The following is a 27,065-nucleotide window of genomic DNA, read 5'->3' as shown; positions in this document are numbered from 1 at the left end:
TTGTCATTTAAGTTGTACGTCTTCCTAATTTCAAATGTCTGTATAAAATAAAAACAATTCATTTTATGGAAAGATGAAATGGAGCTGACCATTGATAGGGGTTCCCATATTTCTTTTTCACAAATAATTCATTTCCTGACTATATTATACAACAAATTGAATACTGAATAGTGTTAACCTTTTTTTTCCAAATGACAGAAAAAAATAAGTTAGTTGATTATCTTATAATTTTAAGTTTTTCTTAAAATTTTCTTGTACTGCTTATCAATAAAAATTGGAAGAGTGGTATACGGATATTTGTGCAAATCCTGGGCATATTTGTTTAACTGGCATAAGTTTTACATGGATACATGTGCTTGATCTTTTATTTTCTGGGCTCATGGTCATATTCAATCACTGTTTCCCCCTAATCTGATAAGGTAGAGAGAGAAAGGAAGGAAACAAAAAGGATAATTTTAATATTTTTCTTGTAATATCATTATTTAAGATAGTTTTACTAGAATTTTTAGAATTCATATGTAAATATAGAAGCTCCTTGACTTACAATGGGTTATTTCCTGATAAGCATATCATAAGTTGCAAATATTTTAAGTGGAAAATGCATTTCATATACCTAACTCAACAAACATCATAGCTTAGCAACACAGTACACTGTAGAGTATCAGTCGTTTACTCTTATGATCAGGTAGTTAACTGGGAGCGAGTCTACTGCTGCTCCCCAGCATCTCCAGAGAGTATCATACCATATATTGCTAATCTGAGAAAATATCAAAATTCAAAGTATGGTTTCCACTGAATGCTTATCACTCTTGTATCATAATAAATTTGAAAAACTATAAGTCAAGCCACATAAGTTGAAGACCATCTATACAAATGAAGTAAAATGAAAATTTAAGATAATATATTTGGCTTCAAATTTTTCATCTATAAAAGGATGAGTTGGATTAGAAGACTCCCAAGTCCCTCTTCAATGACATTCTTTGACAATAGCTGAATAACTTAAACTGGAAGATCATACATAGGTTTTATCTAATTAGTAAATATACTACTTGATCTAATTACTAAGATAATATATTATGTAATTCTAATTAAATTTAATTCTAATTAAAATTAGAAGTTTTTACTTTAGTTTTAAAGAAAAAAGTTTACTACGTCTGACCATTGACTTCTCCATTTGGGGGGGAATATATATTATTTAGAACTGTAAGTATCACCATCTATATAGAAAATTGGTAAAGTATTTGTGCATTTTACTTGCCCATTCACACAAAAATATTTCATAAATGCAGTTTTATTTAATAACTAAATGTGAACATATATCAATTATAAACATGATAAAATCTGGTAAGAAAATAATTCTGTAATTTCAAGTCTATTACTTAAAAGGAATTTCCTTACTTCTAAATGCTATTCAATAACAGACTTGTTTGAACTCTACTGTTTACCATTATTTGTTTATTAAATAGTTATACCTATTTTTATCTATTAAATTTTCAAAAGATGATATCTATATTTTGAATATCCTTTTGGACAACACTTAGCTGGAAATACATTCTATTTTACATAAACAACAATTCCATGGAAACTCAAGGAAATGGGCATGTCTTATCAATAAACATGAAGACAATAAGAATCTATAGGCAGGGTTAGGGCTGTGGCTCAGTGGTAGTGTGCTTCCCTGGCATGTGTGAGGTGCTGGGTTCAATTCTCAGCACTGCATATAAATAAATAAAATAAAGGTCTATCAACAACTAAAAAAATATTTAAAAAAAAAGAATCTATAGGCAAAATAAGTTGATTCTTTAATTTATTCAGAGTAACTACTCTAGGTTAATAATGTAAAGAAATTTTAAAAATATTTAAAAATTTTTTAAATATTTAAAAATAATATCTAGATGTTGTTTTTGTTTGTACCAGGGATTGAACTCAGGGGAGCTTAACCACTGAGCTACATCCCCAGCCCTTTTTATTTTTTATTTTTGAGACAGAGTCTCACTAAGTTGTTTAGGGTCTCACTAAGCTGCTGGGACTGGCTTTGAACTTGTGATTCTCCTACCTCACCTTCCAGAGCCACTAGGATTATAGGTACCACCATGCCCAGACTAGATGTCTTTATTGTAAAAAGTTTTCTATGTGGAAAGCTTAAATCTACCCTCTTGGCTCTTCCAAACTCCTAGTAGCATTCTACTTTAAATCAACTGCCAAAACAGTGAGTATCAAGATGGATATTAGAAAAAAAAATCATTTATCAATGATAAAACCTACAAACATTATACTTGGTGACAATTTAAAATATACTGCAAACAACCAAACAGATTGGGAACTTAATCATTTCCCACTACTTATAAAGCTCTATTTGAGGGACTTCTTTAGACTTCCAAATGCAATTTGTTGAGAAACTTAAGTATTAGTGAATTAGTGTAAAATTTGTTTTGAAAAGATAGTTACAAATGTTTAATTGGAGGATCTGTCAGATTATCTGACAAATGTACCAATGTCAATTAAACTAAAAGCCCAAAGGTATTACCTAAGAAAGCACTAAAATCTGAAATAATGTTCATTATTTTATTGTTCATAATACTGCAGAGTAAACCAGTTACTGAACCAGAATAATTATTGTATGATTAAAAATGAACAAAACCAAACAAAATTAGCCCTCATGTCCAAATTAGGAGCTTTTAAGTAGGATAATTGTATTTTTTATTGCCCCGCAGAACCCACTTCTAAGACTAAAATGGAGTGCAATTAATAATTAGGCATTATCCAAGACTGTTCCAGGCAAACTAAAATGTATGCTCTCCTTGCTTCTAATACACATGCCTGAGGCCATCCTGTTCTAACATTAGAAAAGCAGAGAAGAAACAGGAAGCCTAAGGGAACTAAAAGCAAGGAAATGAACAGTAAAAAATAAAAACTTTCAAAGTAAAAGGCAATAAGATAAAGAAGACTGGCTGAAGTGATTTACCAAGCAATCAGGTCTCACATCCCTTCCCCGACCCCAGCAAAATACGGGAGGTTTATTTTCTTAAGGACATAAAACAGTGGCTCTCTGCACAGGGGACAAGGGGCACAACTGAGAAGAGCAGGCACTTTTGTGAGAACAAGGCCTCAGGCAAAGGAGCTCAAGCACAAGTGGAACTGGGATACTACCTCACTCCCAATCTTTCTCCCCCAACTAGGTTTCCAGAGGGCTAGCCGATTTAAACAGCTAAGAAGAAAGACATAAAGTTACTGACAAGAGGTTCCTCAACCAAACAGCCCAAAGAGAAAAGCAATTGTGAAATTCAAAGTCAATAAGCCCTATCCCTGTGCTCACAGTTTCCAGTCAGATTTTTTATTGCTCACTTTTAAATATGAATACATAAACAACTAAGGAATTTCCAGAGGGTTAACGAAAGACTCTAACATAAAAGATACAAAACCTAAGCAGATAAAAGCAGATTAAAGTAAAGGGAAATTTAAAAAGCAAAAAATCTATCAGTGGCTTTCTCACAGAGGTTAAAGGATGTGTTACAACTACCAAATGGAGAGCAGGGTACTATAAAGTAATATGCAGAGAAGTAAAAACAGAAGTTTCTGAAAAACACATAGAGGGTTTTTAAAGATGAAGCTGAGGAAGTCTGCACAGAAAGTAGAGCAACAAATAAAAGAGAGAAAAGATAACACAATTAAAGATCTAATATCTAAGCAGTAGGAGTTCCAAAAAAATGTGAGGGGAAAAGAATCATCAACTAAAGAATTTGAGAAGATTTTCCAGAAATAAAGATTAAGAATTCAAAGCCTCTTTAAAACATCAACAAAATGGATAAAAAGAGACTCATATCAAGGCATCCTAGATTACTGCAAAATTTCAGCACATAGACAAAAGAAAGGTCCTAAAAGTTTTCAAAGAGTAAAAAAAGGATCAGAACATGATTCAGTTTTATCAACAGCAATACCAGTAGCCAGGAAACAATGAAGGCAAAGTAAAATTCTGCAGAGAAATTGTTTCCAACTCAAATTCTGAACTCAAACTACCAATCAAATATGAGAGACACAAAAATATTTTGGAATGAAAAATCTACTAATATTTACCCACGTAAACTTTATAGAAGTCATCAACATTAAACAAAACAAAAAAAAGAGGGAATAAACCAGGAAAGAGACATAGAATGTAGGAGACAGGAAATCAAACATGGTGGGAAGTGGAGAAAGATCCTACGAAGATAGCCATGCACCAGATGAAGGAAACAACCAGTTCAGATTGGAAGCTTTACGAAGATAAAATTGATAGAGAACCTAAAATGTTTGAATGTCCTAAAAGAAGAACAAGACAACTAGAAAAAGTAAACAGAAGAAACAAGTCAAGTAGATCTTCAAAAACATGTACAGAAAAACAAAAAAAGGATCAGGAAAGGAAAAATGATCAATTGTGAAAAAAATTTACATGATAATATAAATGTAAATACTTAATAGTGACAATAAAAAAGATAAACTCTATAATGAAAGATTTGGAGTATAAAATGATACATTAGGGGTAAAAGAGAAGAAAAAAGGCAAAAATCTTCAACTCCTACAGAGGGAGATTACAAATAATGCCTAAAGTTGAAAATTCAAACATAGCAATATATACAAACTATTTGAAAAAATGGAACTGAATAGGAATAGGAAATGGAGGACTCAGGGAGAAGATTCCTTTGATGCTTTTGGTCATAACCTTATAGAATTACTGATCTCTGTAGAAAATTTTGGTAAGCTAGTTAATATAAAAAAAAAAAAGAAAAAAGAAATGAAAAGACTTATCAGAATGAAAAGAAAGAAATATCCAAAACATTTTTATTTAGCTGTCAAATTGCTTCGAATTTTAGGCTATATCAAACAGTTCCCATAACTGATCACACACCAATGTGAATATTACGCAGATATGATCTACTCTCATTCACGCTCTAAGTGTGATCATAAATAGGGAATTTTCTAAAACTTACCTCAAGCAAAGCTGCTGCAGGGTCACCCTGCAGACTTTTCCCCAGTTTGTCAACCTCATCTAATAGGAACACGGGATTATTAACTCCAACAGTCTTCAAGCCATTGATTATACGACCAGGCATACTGCCAACATAGGTTCGCCTAGAGAAAGAAGGCAGCAAATTTACAACCATGAGATGAGGAGGAAAGAACAATATCACTTAGAAATCAAACTTGAGGCCTGTACAGAAGTAATTCAGCTTCACCACAGCATACCAAAGAGCTCTCTCTCTCTTTTTTTTTTTTATGTATTATGGTTCATCAAAAATTATTAGATTCAATTTTTATTTTCTAAGAGCTCTCTTTTTTTGATGTATTACGGTACATCAAAAATTATTAGATTCAATTCTTATTTTCTACTTAATTCTGGCTACAAGCTGACCATGATATTAGAAGAACTGTATCTTGTTTTTGCATTTAGTAAAACAGGAAAAACACCACACTTAATCCACACAGTTTTGGCTGTTCATCTGAGATTCCAAAATGTCCAGTGTCCCTGTGAATTTAGTTTTAGTTCCTAAAACTCTCATGGTTTTCCAGAGCACCCTTTTGCTCCAATATAACAACCATTTTGCATACTGAAAGAGCTGCCCTAGGACTGGCTAAAACATCATCTTCGTGAAGGAGACTAAAAATGGGCTCAAAGGGTCACTCAGAAGGTGGACCCCCTCGGCCATAATAAATAATGAACAACAAACAAATTAGAAAAACTCCAAACTTTCAAAGATAATAATTACCTTTGAAATGTAACAATCTGTTGTTAGTTGTAGTAAGAGGGTCTGAGATCAACAATATTTATGTCAAAATTCCATTATTTTGGATTTCTGAACTATATACATCACATATGTATTAGGTGGCATAACAAAATTCTGCCAGATATTTTGTTGAACATTAAAATTTTAGAAGCTGTTTTATCATACTTGAATAAGGACAATCTACATAATTATGACAGATGTAGAGTGTGGTATGAAATAAAAACAAATATATTTACTAAAAGAAAGTGTCACTACGGTTACAAAGCTGGTAAAACTTTATTTGAAGCAACAATTAATTAATTTTTAATTACACCCTTACTGTCTAAGTCAGGTGCAAAGCAAATGCTGTTTCTGAAAAGGCATAAAATGCTGACTGCCTAGAAGAAAATGACCAATGATAAATGGAACAGCAGCAGTTATCTCATGATCCACACAAAGCCGATTCACAGAGCAAGCCTCAATTCTGCCACATGACTGGTATAAAGTAGGACAGAATAAATAGAGTGACCTTTGAAAAGACAAGAAAGCCTTAAAAATGTCGTGGGAATGCCTTTCATCCAGAGCAGGTGACTAAGGCACTGGAACCAGATACAATAAACGTTGTCCTGTTTGACCTATTATAATAAGAAATTAGCACATTCAAGATTTCAGGATGGGGCTGGGGTTGTAAGTCAGTGGTAACACACTTGCCTAGCATGTGCAATGCCCTGGATTCAAGTCCCAGCACCATTAAACAAAAACAAAAACAAACAAACAAAAAATTCAGAACAGGAAACAGGAAAGACAAGATATGAAAATAATAAACTCTTTCAAATTATAACTCTAGAGAACTTACACATTTGCTATTACTCATTTTAAGAGTGGTAAAAAAAGAGACATTTTCTTTTAAATCTCAAAGCCTCTGTGAGCCATATTTTGTTGCATTAATTACTTTTCCTTTCCTTTTTTGATAGGTAGCCTCACCAGTCTAAACCTAAGGTCATGGAGAGAAAATAATATTTTTAAAACCCTTTTTAGAGAAGTGGAAATCTAGATATTAGAACTATAAACAAGCAATTTTTCCTGAACTTCCCACTGCTTCCCAGATCCTACAGAACAAAATTCTAAACTTTGTTTAGAATTCAAGGGCTCTTCACAATCTAGCTCCTACCAGGTTTTCCCAACTTGCTTCTGTTACTCTCTTGTTTCATTCACAATCAAGACTCTATTATACCCCTCAGGGTTTTCTACCTTTGTTAATATGGTGTCTTCCTGTCTACTATGATATGGAATGGTCTGAGTATTCAAGAAGGTCCACTTGGTCTCAGGATGGTGGTATTTAGAAGGTGGTGCCTAGTAGGAAGACATTGGGAGTGGGGTATGTCCTTGAAAGGGATTAAGATATTTCTTATGGAACTCTGAGTTAGTTCTTGTAAAAGTTGTTATAACACTCTCTGCTTCCTGTTTGCAATATAATTCCTTGCTCCCACAAGTGCTCTTACCATTGTAATCCACCATGAGGTATAGCAAATAGGAGGAATCCTCAAAAGGTCTATAGGATGTGGTTTGGCCTTTTTAGACTCCAAAACTAAGAGCTAAAAACTCTTTTCTTTATTAGTAGCTTGCCTCAGGTATTTCATTATAGTTACAAAAATCTGACTAAAACACTTCTCTTACTCTCCCTGCCTAAATCACAATTCTAAGAAAGCTTTCTGACCACCCCTCACAAAGTGATCGAATAAATACCTACAGCTTTTACTGACCCTACAGTTCTTCTGATGCTTACCTACCTAATGACCTAGTTTTTACTCATGAGAATTATAACTAACTCTTCTAAAGAGGACACCAAGTGGACACTTGATGACAGCAATAGGATATTATTATCGAGTAGATGCTGGATAGAGAGCTATAACGTTGTTCTCCACGAGATCCATTATGCAATCAACCCAAAGCATCTTTCTACCACAATTGTTAAGGTGCTAAAAGCATTTGAGTGCTGCCAAGTGTGGTGGCATATGCCTGTGATCAATCCCAGAGGTTTGGGAGGTTGAGGCAGGAGGATCGAGAGTTTAAAGCTAGCCTCAGCAACTTAGCAAGGCCCTGTCTTTAAATTAAACAAAACAAAACGTTTGAATGCTACTTTGGATAAATTACTTGACCAAAGTCTCAGTTTCCTTATCTATAAAATTGAAACAACAGTGCCAATTTCATAGGCTGTATGAGAAAACAAACATAAAACACATAATAAACACCAATGTTAATTATTAATTGTTAATTTCAATGTTAATTTTTATTTTTCCAGCTACTTAAAAGACTAATTTTGTTTTCTTGGAAAAAGTACAAAAACAGAAATCAGTACATCTGAATCTGAGTCCCATGAAAACTTCTGCTTTATGAAAGTAACTATTACAAATATATTTTTATAGCACCAAGTGTACTCAATGTCCTTAATGTTCCTCAATCACAGGTGACATCTCCCAAATATGCACCACTAGCATAGAGGTCAAAGCACAAAGACAGTCATTACCACTGAGTCCATAAGCTATTAAGAATGTCTATACTGTGACTTCATATCGAAGTAAAGAATACCCAAGCTAAGAAATACATGAATGTGCCGTCTTTTATTAATAATTTGATTCTAAAAAGGTGGTACGTTTGATCGATTATTTAATGATTTAAGCCTCTCCTGAAAGGATATTTTTTCCTAAAATCAGAAGAAATAAAAATTACTGATCTAGTGTTAACTACCTAGATAACTAATTATTTAATGAAAAGATTTAATACTTATTTATTAAAAGAAAAACTTCTAGTTTTTCAGAAACTGCTCTAGAAATGTAGTAGACAATGTCTTATCTACATTGAATTTGTTTTAACACATTTTTCGATTAGGTTTTATCAGAAGTTATGGAAGAATGTAATTCACTGACTGAAAAGATTATATTTTGAATAAATCCATAGAGTATGAAATCAGATGGTGCAAAATGTTGCAATACACAAAATGAAAATGTTCTCTTTCAATATCACCAAATAACTGCAACCATTTCTTACCTAATTAATATACCAAAATATTCTCCTAAGAAACTACATAAGTAGGAAATAAATGAAAGTGGTAATCTTTTACAAACTATGACTTTTTAAAGGGCAAATATTAGGCGTGAACATACTTTATACAAACATCTGAAAATTTGTGCTCTATATGTATAATAAGAATTGTAATACATTCTGCTCTCATGTATTTAAAAAAATAAAATAATAAAATTGTACAATCAACAGAAAAAGGACAAATATTAGTCTTTTCTATATTTTATTTCTCAAAATATAGCAAATAAAAAAGCAACATAGCATTATGTTTATACAAAGTATATCACTTCAATGACTTATTTTTAAACCTGAATATGATTACCTAGAAATTCTTCCTCCAGTTGAAGTAAAAACATTATTTTAAAAATATACACATTCTGTTAGAACATTACAATGCTATCCCGTTAATGTAGGCAATTTGTATGTTTTAATATACCAGTTAAAATAGAATGAAAAAGGCTTAAAAATTTAAATGCATTTAAATATATAAACATAAAAGCAAAATTATTATTTTTTTCAAAAGAAAAATACATAAATTCATATTTTTCTTATTATTTCCTCAGGCTTAATAGATTTATCATGACTATTCAACTAGCATATAAGATATACAAAACCAAACTTTCTAAATAGTTCAAAAATATTAATTATAAGATCAGCATTTTTTATTTTCCAAAAGATAGTTTGGTTTATGCTTCAAAAAAAACTATGGAAAATTAAAATATCATCTATTTTACTGCCTTATGGTAATCAATTATCTTAGTCTGATCATACTTAAATATTTCCAAATCTAACATAATCCAAAATATATATATATGTATTCATATACACACACACACACACACACACACACACACACACAATATCCCCTAAAATAAAAAAAAATTATATGTGTATGTGAGTATATATGTGTGTGTGTGTGTGTGTGTGTGTGTGTGTGTGGAGAGAGAGAGAGAAAACACACGCGCGAGCGAGAGAGCACTCTGCCATACAGAGGTTAAACTTTTTATATATAGGCTCAGTATCCCTTATTTGAAGTGTTTCAGATTTTGAATCTTTTTGGATTTTGGACTACTTGCATATATATATAACAAGATATCTAGGGAATAAGACCCCAAATTCAAACATGAAATTAATCTATGTTTCACAAGTACTTTTTCATAGCCTAATGATAATTACACACACACACACACACACACACACACACACACATATATATATATAAAATTCTCCCTTACTCATTACTGGGGGTAATTACCCAGGAGCACTCTATCACTGAGCTAAGTCCCCAGGTTGGCCTCAAACTTGTGATCCTACTGTTTTTGCCCACTAAGTGGCTGGGATTATAGGTATGTACCACTGCACCTGGCAAATTTTGTATAATACTTTTAGTGCACCTTCTTTTTGACTTAGACCCATCACATGATGTCAGGTGTGGAATTTTCCACTAGGGGCATCATATCAGTGCTCAAAAAGGTTTGGATATTGGAGCAGCTGAAAGGTTTCCAGATTCTAGATGCTCACTGGATTTATGTTTTATCTCCATAGATGTTAGAAATGCCAGAGGTCTATATTGTTTAATCAGCAAAGGAGCAAAATAGACAATACATGGCTAATTTAGAGAAGAGAAAGATCATTACTCATTTTAATTAATGGAGGAAATGTGGGTTGGGGCCTTAAAATAAACTTGTTTTAGAGAGGCAAAAAAGAGTTATATGCAAATACTTGGTCGTAAGGAGAATAGTAAGTAAATCATTATATGTCTGTTATACTATATTAAAAAATGTTAAACATTTGCTACTAAAGTTATTTTTTCCCTTTTAGAGTCTAATAATGAAACTGTTAACTTATAACTTCACCATTTTGGGTTGCATATGAAAATTTATCAACAAGGAAATCACAAGACTGTTTTTCTTCTCATCTTGTTTAAAAATTAAGTCAATGATTCCCTACAATGATATACTTTCATTACCTAAACAAACAGCTGGTAAATTTCCTCCAAAGAGTTAATAGAAACAGGGATTCAGACATATCATAGCAATAGTATTTTTTTAACCAAAGAACAAAGAATGAAAACAAATTTCATCAAATTTCAACTTAAAAAAGTTATTTTATATTGAATTTCTGTGAACTGGTTTAAATTATTTGAATGGAATATTTAAATATAAAAACTTCAGTTTAAAATCTGATAGATGGGAACATTAAAAAGCAGACAGAAAAAATCCAATGATGATAAAACCAAATGTGAAATGTTGAGAAGACTGAAAAACTGTATGGGTTAATATGGAACTAAGCATTAGCCTATTTTTCCTTTTTAAGTTATTCAGAATAATACAAAGAAACACAATGGGCCAATGTTTAGTCAGGTCATTATTATTTTTCCAGTTTAATATTTAATTGTAAACGAAGCCTTTCCTTTTTTCCTCTTCTTCTACCTTATTATCACTTAAATATATATCTTCCATTGTTTTTAACATCCATTCCCTACTAGCACCTTCCTTTACATAAACAGGTACTTCTAGCAAATGGCTGGTGTTTCATGCATGGGAAAATAAGGACAGTGAGTGATAAAATCAGGAGAATAAGCAAGGAAGATGACATAAAGCAGCTCTGTTTCTCCTTGGCTATTTTAAGACTGCAGAACAGTGGTGCCTACTCAGAGGCTAAGGAAAAATAAAACTTTTCATGAACTCTAATTGTGAGCATGTGACCAGTACTCAAATGCCAAGACCTGGGTGTTTCCAAAATGCCTCAACTGTCACATGGAACTACATGTTCCCACAGATGCCACCCATGGCTGTGCTATAATCCTCCACTGTTCTTTCTCCCCTGCTCTTAGTCACCTTCAATTCATTACTCTGACATGAATGCATACTCTTCCCTCACCCTCTTCATTCCTCAACAACCACACACTACTCTCCATGCTCCTTCAAATAGATTTTCAAATAAAATTTTTTCACCAGGCTTTAATAATTTAGCAGAGAGGTGAGTGATCATTTTTAATAGCACAAGGATAGGCTGTGTAGTGTTTAATGAAACATCTAAACAGGGATGGTTAAGGAATAGTTTCCAAGAAGGTTAATCTAATATCAGGTTCAATGGAATGATTTGGCAATAATCATAATCTCTATGCAAGCCATACATTTCTAAACTGTTTATATTCACAAATATTTTAAGCAGTGGTGAACCTAACACAAGTTCCTTTTACAAAAGACTTAAAAAGTAAATTCTTATTTTCTTTAGATTTAGTATTACACACACAAAAATATACTTACTTGAAAAAATGAACACACTTAAATGTCAGTAAAGAGTTTAAAAGGAGATCTGTTTAAATCCAACAATTTTTATTCTTAAGAAGTGATGAGACCCATGACAGTATACATTCTCTACCACCAGGTAATAGACAAATACATTTTCACAATTCTGTCACATAAATTAAATAGTAATGCTGAAAATAGAATAAATATTTTAGAATGCAACTTAAAAATCAGCTTAAGGTCTATCAAAAATCATACCAAACTATATAAATCCAGACTTATTCCCTATGAATTTAGAATTAAAATAATAATGAGGTTAATTTTTAGTGATGCTTACTGTATGTCATATACTGGGTGCCTTTCCAAACCCTTCAGAATAATCAATACAATTATAGAAAGAAATAAGAACAAATTACCTACATGTCAAATGCTTATTATACCACTCCCTCATAACATTAATGCCACAAACTGATTCTCTAAATCTCATCAAATACATATACAAAACTAAGCTACAGATAAGAAAAAAATAACTAAAACAATGTAAGGTATAAATCAAGTCACTTAAATCAGGAATACCTCCTGAAAGCTCTATAGTTAAAATTAGAAGATTGTGGCCCTGGATCCAGCTTTGGTCCAAGAGATGCCAATTTTGTTATGAAAGCAAACTACAGCCTCTAGTGGCACAAGCGAGAATAAGAAAGTCTAGGCAACAAAAATATCTTTTGACGTTTCCAGAAAGAAACTTCCTTTAAGTTATTCAGAATAATACAAAGAAACACAATGGGCCAATGTTTAGTCAGGTCATTATAACCCAATCAATGACCCAAATCAATTCTCTGCTCTGATGTTCCCCCTCATTGCTTATTCATTAAAGTCTTGGATTGTTTCTTCTTTGATTGTAAGTGAACAAATAAGAGAATATAAAAGTAACATTTCTCAAAGAAAAGTTTTTGAAACAGTTTCCCATTCCCACCTAAGGTCAGAGATAACCTGTGAACAGGGAATTGGAAAATAAGATGTTAAGGCTGGTGTTGTAGCTCAGTGGTAGAGCTGTTCCTTGCATGTGTGAGGCACTGGGTTCAATTCTCAGCACTGCATATAAATAAATAAAAATAAACATTCATCAACAACTTAAAAACATATTTTTAAAAAATGTATCACATTAGCTGGGTGCGGTGGTGCATACCTGTAACCCCAGCAGCTCAGGAGGCTGAAAGCAGGAGGATGGCAAGTTCAAGCCAGCCTCAGCAAAACTGAGGTGCTAAGCAACTTAGTGAGACTTTGTCTCTAAATAAAATACAAAATAGGGCTGGGAATGTGGCTCAGTGGTCAAGTTGCCCCTGAGTTCAATTCCTGGTACTCTCCCCGCGAAAAAAAGCATCATTTTTTTTTTATAAGTAGTTCATGGCTTCTATATTTTTAATGTTCTACATTTAAGATATACATATATACACACATACAAGGATAAGCCTTAATAGTTATGCTAATCTTTCTTTATTATTGGTATTTATAATACAAATCAGCTTTCACAAAGGAGGTTAAACTGGAGATTCCTCCCCTTCATATCTGCCCTAACTATTACAGTTGTTTTTCTAAACTCTAAACATTTATGGGTCATTATTTATGTAATATAACTGGGCCAAAATGAATGCAAAGACATTATAATATCCAATAATAAAGTAATTTATAATCACATTCAAATGAGATTTCAGAAAAGCTGAGGCATACAATAACTACCCACTGTCATACAAATATCAAGGTTAATTTAGGTATTCCATTGTGATGAGAGGCTCTAGGCTAGCATATAAGTCTTGTAAATGTCCTTTCCATTCAAGATACTACAAATAGTCCCTGAAGAAAAAGAGACATAATATTGTGCCTCAGTGTTTTAGAGGCTCTAGTCAACCAAATGAGAACCAGAATTGGAGATTAGACTGGGAGATACATTTTACCTGTGTCCTCGAATGTCAGACTGATCACATACTCCTCCAAGAGCAATCCTGTGGAACTCTCGACCTAAAGTCTTGGCCACTGATCTTCCCACACTTGTTTTACCAACTCCAGGAGGGCCAACAAAGCACAGAATAGGGCCCTTCAGGTTGTTTTTCAGCTGCCTGACAGCCAAGTATTCCAGAACTCTTTTCTTCAATTTTTCCATGGCATAGTGGTCATTATCCAGAAGAATTCGGGCTGCCCGAATGTCCAGACGGTCTGTCAAAAAAACCAACAAAAATAATTTGAACAGGTCAAACTTTTTCAAGCTTGGCAAGAGCCATTTTTTTTTTTTTGGAAAAAAAGATGTGGTAAGAACAAACTTGGATCCTACACTTGGTTTAGTTTTTCTGCTTAAGATTTGGTGTCTCCAGAGATAGTGGGTACTTACTACAGTGACAAGCCAGATCAATGTTTATAGCAGCTCAATTCACAATAGCTAAATTTATGGAACCAACCTAGGTACTCTTCAACAAATGAGTGGATAAAGAAAATTTGGCATATATACACAATGGCATATTACTCAGCCATAAAGAAGAATAAAATTATGGCATTTGCTGGCAAATGAATGGAAATGGAGACTATCATGCTAAGTGAATAAGCCAGTCACCAAAAACCAAAGGTCGAATACTCTGATATGTGGATGCTAACACAATAAGATGGGGGGGGGATATAAATTCATTGGATTAGACAAAGGGGAATAAAGGGAAGGGAGGAAGAATAGGAATAGAAAAGACAGTAGAATGAACTGGATGTACTTTTCTATGTTCTATATGAATACATGACAAGTGTAACTCAACATCATGTACAACCGCAAGAATAGAATCCTATTTAGAATAAGGTAAACTGCATGTATTTACAATATGTCAAAATACACTCTACTGTCATATATATCTAAAAAGAACAAATAAACCACTATGCTCACTTTATTTGGAATGATTTTCTAGATACACACTACTTTCATGCAGACATAATTTGCATTTTACTCTATTTATGCTGGCATTTGTTCCTTTGATGGAAACAAATGTGTCCATCCCAGAAAATCTGAAGAAATCAATAAAAGAAGAAAACAGTAACCCATAATCTCATATCCCCCAAAGATCATCATTACCTTCTTTTTGGTATGTTATTCTAGGCTGTGTGAATGTGTACTTACATATCTATTTCTCAAAATGGGAATGTATAACGCTTTCTATAATTTTTTTCATTTACTCTTCTACAGCCACTTTCAGTGACATGTATTTTTCTAATATGTTATGACTACTTAATATTGCATTAAATAATTATTCATATTCATTTAACTAATTCTCTATGCTGAGCATCTAGGTTATTTACAAATCCTTGGTCATAAAGAAAACACAGTGCATTCTTATAACTAATCTTTATATATAGCTATAATTATTTCTTTCAGATAATCTTCTATAAATGGAAGTGTTAGGTTAAAAAAAATCATTGTAAAGAATCCCCTAATTGCCATCCAGAAAAACTGTATTCATTAAAGTATTATAAGAAGCATTTGAATTAGGCTTTGTTTCCAGAATAAAGCTTTCATCAGGTTTACTAACATGCTTTTAGCATATAAAACACTCATAAATTAAACACCAGGCCATGGAAGCCAAAATAAATTCACCAGTCAGGTGGTTGTTAGTGCATATTATTATACAGTGACATATTCATACTGACAGTGAAAGAAAAAGAGTGGAGAAAAAGAAACATACAAACCTACCCTTTCAATTAGCTATTTGGAATTTTTTGTATACTTTTCTTAATGGAAAAAAAATGGCCTTAAGTGTAGTTTGGTTCCCAGGATAGTCCATAAAAACCTGGCTAAGCAGTAATATATACAATTTAGTTATACTATTGATTGTAGTCAGAATTGAGGTCTAGGTAGAAGGCCAGGGAAATTGGGTTCTGTGATGGCAAGACTCTCAGGAATGCTGGGTTCCAGGCAGAGAGCCAAAAATGTGTTTTATAATGACAGGATATACCAAACTTCTGGGGTTTTCTTCAAAATCCAGGGAACTACCGGGAGTGGTAGCACAAACCTGTAATCCCAGTGGTTCAGGAAGCTGAGGCAGGAGGATTGCAAGTTCAAAGCCAGCCTCAGCAACAGTGAGGCCCTAAGCAACTTAATGAGACCCTGACTCTAGATAAAATAGGGTTGGGAATGTGGCTCAGTGGTTGAGTGCCCCTGAGTTCAATCCCCAGTACACGCCGCCCCCCAAAAGAGAAACAAATGATCATAAGAGACTACTACGAACAACGGTACATCAACAAATTGAATAACTTAGAATTTAATTCCTAGATACATGCAACCTTCCAAGACTGAATCAAGAAACAGAAATCCAAAAACAGAGAGAGAACTGATAATCAAAATCCTCCCAAAAAAGAAAAGCCCAGGACCAAATGTTTTTGGTGAATTTTGCCAAACATTTAAAGAACAATTAATACAAATCCTTCTCAAATTCTTTAAAAAACTGAAGAGAAAGGAATACTCCAAATATATTTTATGAGTCTAAAATTACCCCTAAACCAAAGCCACACAAAGACACAAATAGAAAATTACAGGCCAATATCTCTGATAAACTTGGATGCAAATATTTTCAACAAAATACAAGCAAATCAAATGCAGCAGCACATTGAGTCATACATCATGATCATGAAATTTATCACTGATATTGCAAGAACTATTCAACACACACAAATCAATAAATGTGACATAATAAGTTAATAGAATAAAGGATAAAAATCATATCATCATCTGAATAGATGCAGAAAAACCATTGACAAAATGCAACTTACAACTATAAAATACTGGTGAAAGAAATTAAACACAAGTAAATGGAGAGATAAGACCATGTTCATAGACTAGAAGAATATTGATAAAATGTCCATATTTCCCAAGGGAATCTATAAATCCTTTTGATAATCTCTATCAAAATTCGGATGCCATTTTTCACACACACACACACACACACACACAAATCCTAAAATTCACATGTAATTACAAAAGATCCCAATGGCCAAAGCAATCTTGAGCAAGAAAAACAAAGCTGGAGGAATCATACCACCTGGATGTCAAGTTATATTACAATCTACAGTAATAAAAAAAATGGTTCTGGCATAAAACAGACATACAGAACAGAAAAGAATAGCCCAGAAATAAATATACACATATGATCAGCTAATTTTCAATAAAGATGCCAAGAGTGCACAATAGGACAAGGACAGTCTCTTCAAATAAATGCTATTGGAAAAACTGGATATCACATGCAGAAGAATGAAATTAGACTTTGATATTACACCACTCACAAAAATCAACTCAAAATGGATGAAAGACTTAAACATAAGACCTGAAATCCTAAGATTCCTAGACAAAACCATGGAAAAAGCTCCTTGATATTGGTCTTGGTAATATTTTGGGATGTGACATCAAAAGTAAGGCAACAAGAGCAAAAAATAAATGAGTGAAATTACATCAAACTAAAAAGCTTCTTTAAACAAAGGAAACAGTCAATAAAATGAGAATGCTATACATAGAATAGAAGAAAATATTTGCAAACCATTTATCTGAAAAGAGATTAATATCTAAAATATACAATGAACCACACAAATCAACAGCAAAAACCAAATAGCCTGAGTGAAAATGGGCAAAGGACCTCAACAGATCTTTCTCTAAAGAAGACATACAGATGCCCAAGAAATAAATGAAAAGGTGCTCAACATCACTCATCATCAAGAAAATGAAAATCAAAACCACAAAGGGCTGGGAAGTAGCTCAGTGGGAGAGCACTTGCATAGAATGTGCAAGACCTTGGGTTTGATCTTCAGCCCCCACATAAACAAACAAAAAAACCACAAGCTATTCCTTCATGCCTATTAGAATGGCTATTAAAAAAAAAAACTATAAAAAAATTCTAACAAGTGGTGACAAGCATATGGAGAAAAGGGAATTCTACATTATTAGTAGGAATGTAAATTAGTATAGCCATTATGAAAACAGTGTAGAGATTCCTCAAAAGATCAAAAATAGAATTACCATATGATCTAGAAGTCCTACTTCTGTGTATATATCCAAAGGAATTGAAAGCAGAATCTGGAAGAGATAGCTACACTGCCATATTCACTGTAATGTGATTATTCACAATAGTCAAGATGTGAAAATCACCTCAACATCTACTGAAAGATTCATGAATTTTAAAAAGTGGTATATACATATAATATAGTATACAGTCTTAAAATATAAGGAAATCCTGTCATTTTTGACATCATGGATAAACCTACAAGAGATTATGATAAATGAAATAAGCCAGACACAGAAAGACAAATACTGTATAATTTCACTTATATGTGAAATTTAAAACAATCAAATTCATAGAATCTAAGAGCAGCAATAGTAAATGCCAGGGACTAAGTTCAGAGGAATGGTGAAGTGATGGTTAAAGGGTAGAAAGTCTCTATAATACAAGATAGGTTCTGGAGATATGCTATATAGCCTAGGGCATGTAGCTAACAATACTATTTTGTATTCTTAAAATTTGCTAAAAAGGGGCTGGGGATGTGGCTTAAGTGGTAACACTCTTGCTTGGCATGTGTGGGGCGCTGGGTTCCATCCTCAGCACCACATAAAAATAAAGATGTTGTGTCCGCCGAAAACTGAAAAATAAATATTAAAAAATTCTCTCTCTCCTCTCTCTCAAAAAAAACTGCTAAAAGGGTGGATTTTATGCTCCATGGTTTTAACATCACCCACCACCACCACATATACACAGAAAGAAATGTCAATTATAACAACATAATGAGCAGGAGAAAACTTTGAGTAGGATAGATATATTTATGGCTTTGATGATAGTGATGATTTCATGGATTAGTCTTATCCTAAAACTCATCAGGATGTAAATACCAGCTTTTACATGTCAATCATAACTCAATAAAATAGTTTCAAAAATGAAAAGTAACTAATTTATTAGTAAGACAGTCAATGGGCAACATTTGAAGTGAGAATTTACATGAGCTGAGTGATGATTAGGATGTAAACAAGGTGTTATTTTGTTGGCTCACCAGTTGTACTTTTGTTCCAAGGAAGTTCTACCATAAGCTCCAAATAATTTCTAGTCAGAGCATATTCTGGCATTGATTGAGGCATTTTTTTGAGTCTATGGGGAAAGAATACATATAAAACATATTTAATATTCAAGAATATAAAATAATACCAATACAGAGAAATCAACATGTCTCCCATCCTAGGTGAGATGTATCATGAATATTTAAACAAGTCTAAAAAAGTTTTTAATGTTAATATAAATTTTATTTTGTTTCATAACATAAAAGAAAAAAATGGTGTTCTATTTAACTCTGAGGTTATCCATAAAATATAACCCACCACGGGGATGGGGTTGTGGCTCAACAGTAGTGCGCTCACATTGCATGTGTGAGGCCCTGGGTTCGATCCTCAGAAGCACATAAAAATAAATAAAACAAAGATAATGTGTCCAACTACAACTAAAAAATAAATATAAATAAATATATATGTAATCTATTTTGTCATCAAGGTTTCCCTGTACTTTGTGCTGCATAAAGAGAAACTGACAGTTTCTACTTTCTGAAGATTACAATCTAAGAAGAAACAGTGACAAGTAAGAACACAATGATAACTGAACAAATGCTACATCTGAACAAAGAAATATGGTCCTTTCTTTTAGACAAGGAAAAGGCAGCTACAATAGTTACAATGTCTGATAGCCAAAGTAGAAGTGAAAGATGTCTATCACTTTTTGGTATGATAAAAATATTAATGAAAGTGGTGTTAATTCATGAGTATTAAGAATGTTTTAGAATTATATTCTGCTGAGGAATGATGAAAGAGGAATGATGAAAGAGGGAAAGTCTTCCAAAGATCAAAGGCATAAGCCACGAATTAGGAATGTCATGAAAGATAAAAGTTGGCAATGGAAAGATAAAATAAATAGGGTGATCTACGAGTATATTAAGAATAAGAAAAAGAGAAAGAGCAGAGAATATAAAACAAATGATTCAGATTTCAGTTTGTGATCCAAAGCAGCAGAATCAAGTTTCAAAATTGTTACTTTTACATAATAAACAAAAAGAAAATGCCTTCAATAATTTACCTTTTTATCTCTTTGACACAGACTTTATGGGCCTGCTCTGGCATACTGGATGTTCGTATTTTTTTCTCTAACATGACAATATCATCATTATCTTCATCCTCGTCCTCATCCTCTAAAGTACCAGGGATGTGTGTGAGTCTTCTAATAGGGCGTATCGCTATAACCTAAGTAGGCAGTAGAAGAAAACTGTATGTCAAAATAATTTAGAAACGAAGTACACAGCTAAAGGTAAGTATAGGATTGATACCGAATAAACACATTTATGGCCACAGCCTATATCTTGAGGAACTAAATTTCTGAACAATTAAGAAGCAGATGTAGCAGAATTTTAAAAGTAAACTATCATAAAGTGGATGTGATTCTTTTGGAACTGCCTACTTGAAATACTTAAAACACCTATGAATCACCTTTCCTTGAACTACTATTGCAGCTACTATTTTCTTCATGTTCATTATTACTTACATTTGGTGGCTGAATAAATGCCATTTTTCCTCCTCCTACATTACAAAATCTGTCATCTTTAACCTTTCTAACCCTGGCTCTATTATCACTGTCTTCAACACAGAAAAATCTTCCTCCTTTCAAATCATGTCCCAGGCCAAGTCAAATGTTTATTGTTTATGTTATCTTCATGATCTTTCTACCATATTTTAAAAGTACTTTCTGTTTTTTTTTTAATTCTCAATTCATTAATATTATGAATCAACTCCAACCATTACTAGAACAAAATAAGATACTGGTATTTAATTTTAAATCCTCCAAAATTAAAATTTTTACCTGTGAAATTATCTATTTCATACATTCAAATATTAAAAATTTAAAACATATAGTAGTAAATAAAATGTAATTTTATAAAAACATATTAAATATATACTTTTATTCTCATATAAGTCATTAACAAATACAATTAATATTTTGTTAATAAAATATTTTAAATTACAAAACAAAGTGAATTTTTTAAGTGAGATTTTTAAAAAATACATTAGTGATTTCATTGTTGAGACAAAAGCACTTTTTGATGCACTTAGAAAATAGAAAATAGCAAATTAGAAAATAGCACTTTTCGTGTTGGTGGGGATGTGGGGAAAAAGGTAAACTCATACATTGCTGGTGGGACTGCAAATTGGTGCAGTCAATATGAAAAGCAGTATGGAGATTTCTTGGAAAATTGAGAATGGAACCACCATTTGACCCAGCTATCCCTCTCCTCGGTCTATACCCAAAGGACCTAAAAACAGCATACTACAGGGACACAGCCACATCAATGTTTATAGCAGCACAATTCACAATAGCTAAACTATGGAACCAACCTAGATACCCTTCAATAGATGAATGGATTAAAAAATGTGGCATATATACACAATGGAATATTAGTCAGCAATAAAAGAGAATAAATTCATGGCATTTGCAGGTAAATGGATGAAGTTAGAGAAGATAATGCTAAGTGAAGTTAGCCAATCCCAAAAAACCAAATGCGGAATGTTTTCTTTGATATAAGGATGCTGATTCATAGTGAGATAGGGGACATGGGAGGAACAGATGAACTCTAGATAGGGCAGAGAGGTTGAAGGGGAAAGGAGGTGCACGAAGATATATATTCCACCATCATTATGGTGGAATGTGATGATCATGATTATCCAAAGTACAGGTATGAAGACACGAATTGGTGTGAATATACTTTGTATACAACCAGAGATATGAAAAATTGTGCTCTATATGTGTAATAAGAATTGTAATGCATTATAGTGTCATATATAAATAAAAGCTTTTAAAAAATTTTAAAAAGAAAATAGCATTTTTCAATTCTTAAGGATAAAAAAGGGAGATGGTTTAGGCTAATTATAAATATTAACTTCTGATTCCTACAGTTTGAAGTAATCATCACCTATGTGATCATTTTCTAGAACACTTCTGGAACAAGTTTCTTTCTAAGTGCCTTTTAAGTGGTAAAACCTTTACTGATAAAAAATCCATTGCAGAGTATTATATGGGTTAGACTTTCTGCACAAAATGAATAAGTGAGTCACTGATAGGATCTTAAGCCAGAACTAATTCAGATTTCTGACATTTGCTTTGAGCAGCATGGTGTCCTGAAATACTAAACATCACGTGGTGCTCACACCTCTCCTCAGCTGACTACTACTGCTTCTTTAGTCCTACCTTTGGAGTTCTTCATATCTGCTCTTCTCTACAATGTATTCTCTTTGATGAAGGAGCAACACTACAGTGCTGGTGACCATCAAATCTCTAACATTATAATAACCTTTCACTTGTCAGAGTTCTGGATATCCAACTGCTTTCAGGGAACTGCCATTTTCACATTTGGTCCACATCAAATATATCTTCCTCATCTTAACTCTGTCCAGACATAAAAATAGTAAACTCTATAGCTCAAGGTAGACTTCGAATAATACCCCACTATAAAAACCTAATGAATACATGATAATGGAAAGGAAAGAAATATTTAATTGGTAGTGTTGAGCCAAATAAAAGTTACTTGAGGGAAATACAACTGCTATCTTCACTTCATTAACAGGGCAAAATTACTAACATGAGTTAAAGAGTTAAGTGCTTTTTAAAAAATCCAATGAAAGTACATGTATGAAGACTTTAATTGGGTGTCAACATACTTTATATACAAACTAGATACAAAAATTGTGGTATATATGTGTATTAAGAATTGTAATGAAAAAAAAAACAAAGTACATGTATAAAGGCATAAATTGGTGGAACATACTTATGCCCTATATGTGTAATAAGAATTATAATGTTTTCCACTGCCGTCATGTAGTTAAAAAAAATTTAAAAGAATTATTAATTAAAAAGAAAATGAAAAGGAGTGGATATTTATAAAGCTACTAGAGGACAAAGGACTCAATAGAGAAGACAACAAAAAAGTTTAAGTGAAAATTAAAACTTTTATAAATTAAAAACAAGTCAGCACAATTATAGCACAACATACAGTTCTTTTAGTAAATACTTTTTGTATTATGTTCTTAATACCATATGTAATAAGAAAACACTATACTCAAAAGACACTCATCATATGTATTTGCTAACTTCTAAAATATGGAAAACAATGGAAATAACACACACTTTTGACTAAAAGGTCAATGACTCAGTAAATTGTCCCTTTGCATAAGTACTAAAACAAAAACAAAAAAATATGAGAAAATGCTTGTATGCTTAAAAAAAAATTCAGGTACATAAAAGGACTAGAGGGAAACATACCAAAGTCTACATCAGAGATAATGAGCTTTTTTCTTCATTGTTCTTTCTTCTCCCCAAGTGTGCATGTTAGGTAATCACTCTACCACTAAGCTACATCCCCAGTCCCCTAACCCTTTTTTTTTGTTTCTTGTGACAGGGTCTTCCTCTATTGCCCAGACCAGCCTCCAACTCCTGGATTCAAGGGATCTTCCTTGTCTCAGAGACTACAGATGCACACCTGGCTTTCAAGTTTTTCTTTTTTTAAAAAGCTAACATTAAATTTCCACATAAAACCAAACAAAATAGAATAAAAGATTTATTTACCCGCTTATCATCATCTTGCTTGGGTTTTCTGGTTTTCTGAAGCAATTTCAGACCTTCAATTTGCCTGACAAGCAATGGTATGGTCATCTTGAATCGCTCCTCTAGGCTAACAGCATCTAAAATCTAGAAAATGGGAGTCATTTAATAATACTTCTTTTTCTGAAACACATGCTCCAATACAGACAGTCAGTTATGACTTAGGTAGCTGAGCAAAAATTAAAACAAAACAAAATGGAATCCACCTGGTAGTGTGCTCTTATGGTCCTATCAGGGTGACATTAGGAGGTTGGGAGCGTCTTCTTGGGGTCAGCTCCATGGCCAGCTGTGTGGTCTCTGGCCTTATTCCCCCACCCAAGCCTGCACCTCTGAGCTCATAGGTTGTCACGACCATCTTCCAACTGTAGCCTCCTCTTCTTCCTCTTCATTCTCTAAGGGGTTTGTAATGGGGCCTGTCTGGCCCACCTCCAGGGTATGTTCACCCCACCAAAAACAAAAATATCCCTTACCCATTCCTATCAGTAATTAGAGCTGCTCCATTACTAACACAGCCAAATTAACTACATTAATCAGCCAGGCTATTTGACATGAATATGAGAATCCTAAAAAAAAGATACGAACAAAAAAATCTTGGTTTTTCATTTAAAAATGGAGCCATATTCTAAGTTCAAGAACCAAACGCATGTTCAATGTCAACTCTTTCTGGGAATTATTCTCTTAGACAAGAATGTGTTTACATTTTGGACCTCAAAAAATTCTAGGTTCAAAATATTAAATTTTTACACACAAGAGAATAGTGGCATTCTTAAACAACTACACAATGATCTATTGAAATAGCAGCCACTCTCCAGTCCCTCAGGACAACATGCTTGCTAATTCCTACAGTCAAGTGACTCCTCAGTAATCCTGAACTTTCCTGCTCCCACCTAGCACTATGTGTCTACCAAGTTGTACTTGCTATTATAATTGTTGCATTTATGTACTAAGTAAAGTTAATAAAAGAAAGAGTGTTCAATAAAAAATAACAAATGTTCCAAGAATATTCAATAAAACAGACTATTAAAAAAACTAGCAACAATATTCTAAAATATAATAAAAATACTCTAAATACAGTAAGAATACTTTAAATACATAAAAAAGTGTGCAAGGAAAACTCAAAGAGTTTTATAGCTTGAGGATTGAATCATGCAAATCTACAATTCCACACTTAGATTATTTTTCGAGTATCTTCAAAATTCATTTTAAAGAAATAGTAACTGAATATCAAAGATAATACATCCTATGAGTGGTTTATATAAGAAAAATCAAGATGTATTCTAATATAACAGGTCCATACAGTGAGAAAATCTCCACATATTTAGAAAATAATGTGGCAAAGCATTTTTACATATTTATAATAAATGTTTACTTTTTAAATAATTCTTTGCTTTAATCAACTTCTTCCACACTTTGTGCAATTGTTTAAAAATATAAAACAACTACTTTTGAAAGTCAATTTAAGTATAAAAGCATTTTAACTACTTTCTTGAGTCACCAGTATCTCTTTCTTGATGATGAAAATTTAACTACTCATAATCTAGATTCAAATGAAGAGCAACACTGCAACCTGGCATTCAAGAAGGAAACACCCCATACCTGAAGTTTCTCTTTGTTGCTTGTTCGAATAATTGAAGTGAGAATGTCTGGCAAAGCTTCCCTTGGAAGACTATCTAAAAGACGTCTCAATTTAGCAACTGCAGGGACAGACATATCCAACATTTCAACCAACTAGAAGGGAGAGAAAAGAAGTCTTTTAATGAAATCTGGCATTATTTGTGAATTAAAAAAAATCAGACTTTCATAAAGTTTTAATGTTTAGGCCTCACTTTTCTTTGTGAAACAATGATTGAATAACACAGGGCAGGCATTGCAGAGATCTCAGAGGAAAAGAGTGCCACACACTCAAAATGAAAAGCAAAAATGGCTCAAAAGCAAGAGGGATGCAAAAGTTCCTTCTGGGCAAAAGCTTAATATTAATGTTTAAAAGAGGCTCTGTGAATGTGTGCTATGATTTTATTTTTTACTTTATCTTGGAGAAAATTCAAATTTATAACAAAATTGCAAGAATGGTACAATGAACTCCTGTATATCCTTCTCTTAGATTCACCAATTCTTAGCATTTTGTGGCATTCTCTCTGCACACACTCACACACAATTATTATTACTAAACATCTACAAATAAGTTGCAGACATCATGGACCTTTGTTTTTTCGTTTTTTTTGTTGTTGTTGTTGTGTTGTTGTTTGTTTGTTTGGTACTGGGGTGCTTTCTCACTGAGTTATATCCACAGCCCTTTTTATTTTATGACAGGGTCTCACTAAGTTGCTGAAGTTGGCCTTGAACTTCCACATTTTTTTATCAGGGCATTATAGTTGTACAGAATGGTGGGATTTGTTGTTACATATTTGTACATATACATAATATAATAGTATAATTTGGTTAATATCCCTCCCCAGCACTTCTCCCTCCCTCCCTCCCTCCCTCCCTCCCTTCCTTCCTTCCTTCCTTCCTTCCTTCCCATCCCTTTATTCCTTCCCTCCACTGATTTCCCTTTCATTTTTAGGAGATCACCCCCACCTTTGTTTTCCTTTTCTTCTCTCTAGTTTCCACATATGAGAGAAAACCTTACCTTCGGAGTTTGACCTATTTTGCTTAACATGATGGTTTCTAGTTCCATTCATTTTCCTGCCATAATTTCATTTTTCTACATGGATGAGTAAAATTCCTTTATACATATGTACTGGCCATAATGATTTTTAACATAACATTTGGATAAACTAGAATTTGATCATGGACTGAATGATTTTTTAGGGGAAAAAGAAAGCTTCCACTATATGACCTTGAATTAAGCTCAGGACAAGGTTTTATGTGATAGTTTTTAGCAGTACTGACAAAGATTCCCCTTCTTTTCTGGGCACATGTAGGCCTCTTCTTTCTCATCTTCTCTAAACATAGATATGGCTATAAGTCTCAGGTGGGTCCTTCAAAACGTGAGGGATGCAAAAGTTCCTTGGGGAAGAAGCATTACAAGCCATCAAGGGATCAGATACATTTCCTTTTTCTGCATCAGCAATAAGGGAAGCATGTTTTGAGATGAAATGTCTAATCTACCTCCATCCCTAAGTAACTCCAACAGGTGGATTGCCATGCCTACTAGTTTTAGGCATGAAACACCTTATGCTTTGTGACTGACATTTTGGAATTCACATAGCAAAACTTAGTTCATACTGACTAATTCACAATGAACTAATTCACAAACACTTAGTCAACTCTAGTAAGATTTCATAGTCTAGTAGTAACCA

The 27,065-nt window shown here is 33.1% G+C and overlaps 1 protein-coding gene across 1 annotated transcript in view; it reads right to left on the bottom strand.

Annotated features, from left to right (window-relative positions):
- The window catches only part of Lonp2 (lon peptidase 2, peroxisomal), a 96,505-nt gene that overhangs the window by 50,792 nt on the left and 18,648 nt on the right, over positions 1–27,065 (bottom strand). Inside the window, exons 3-8 of the mRNA XM_076837795.2 lie at positions 25,360–25,491; positions 23,728–23,850; positions 20,194–20,357; positions 19,127–19,221; positions 14,026–14,284; positions 4,965–5,106 (exon numbers count right to left, since the gene is read on the bottom strand). Of these exons, the coding sequence (XP_076693910.1) occupies positions 4,965–5,106; positions 14,026–14,284; positions 19,127–19,221; positions 20,194–20,357; positions 23,728–23,850; positions 25,360–25,491 (915 nt within the window). The remainder of the gene's footprint in view (positions 1–4,964; positions 5,107–14,025; positions 14,285–19,126; positions 19,222–20,193; positions 20,358–23,727; positions 23,851–25,359; positions 25,492–27,065) is intronic.

Source organism: Callospermophilus lateralis, chromosome 18, assembly GCF_048772815.1.
Source record: "Callospermophilus lateralis isolate mCalLat2 chromosome 18, mCalLat2.hap1, whole genome shotgun sequence".
NCBI lineage: Eukaryota > Metazoa > Chordata > Mammalia > Rodentia > Sciuridae > Callospermophilus > Callospermophilus lateralis.
Note: the sequence above shows the minus strand (reverse complement) of the source record. Positions and strands in the feature narration are given on the sequence as shown.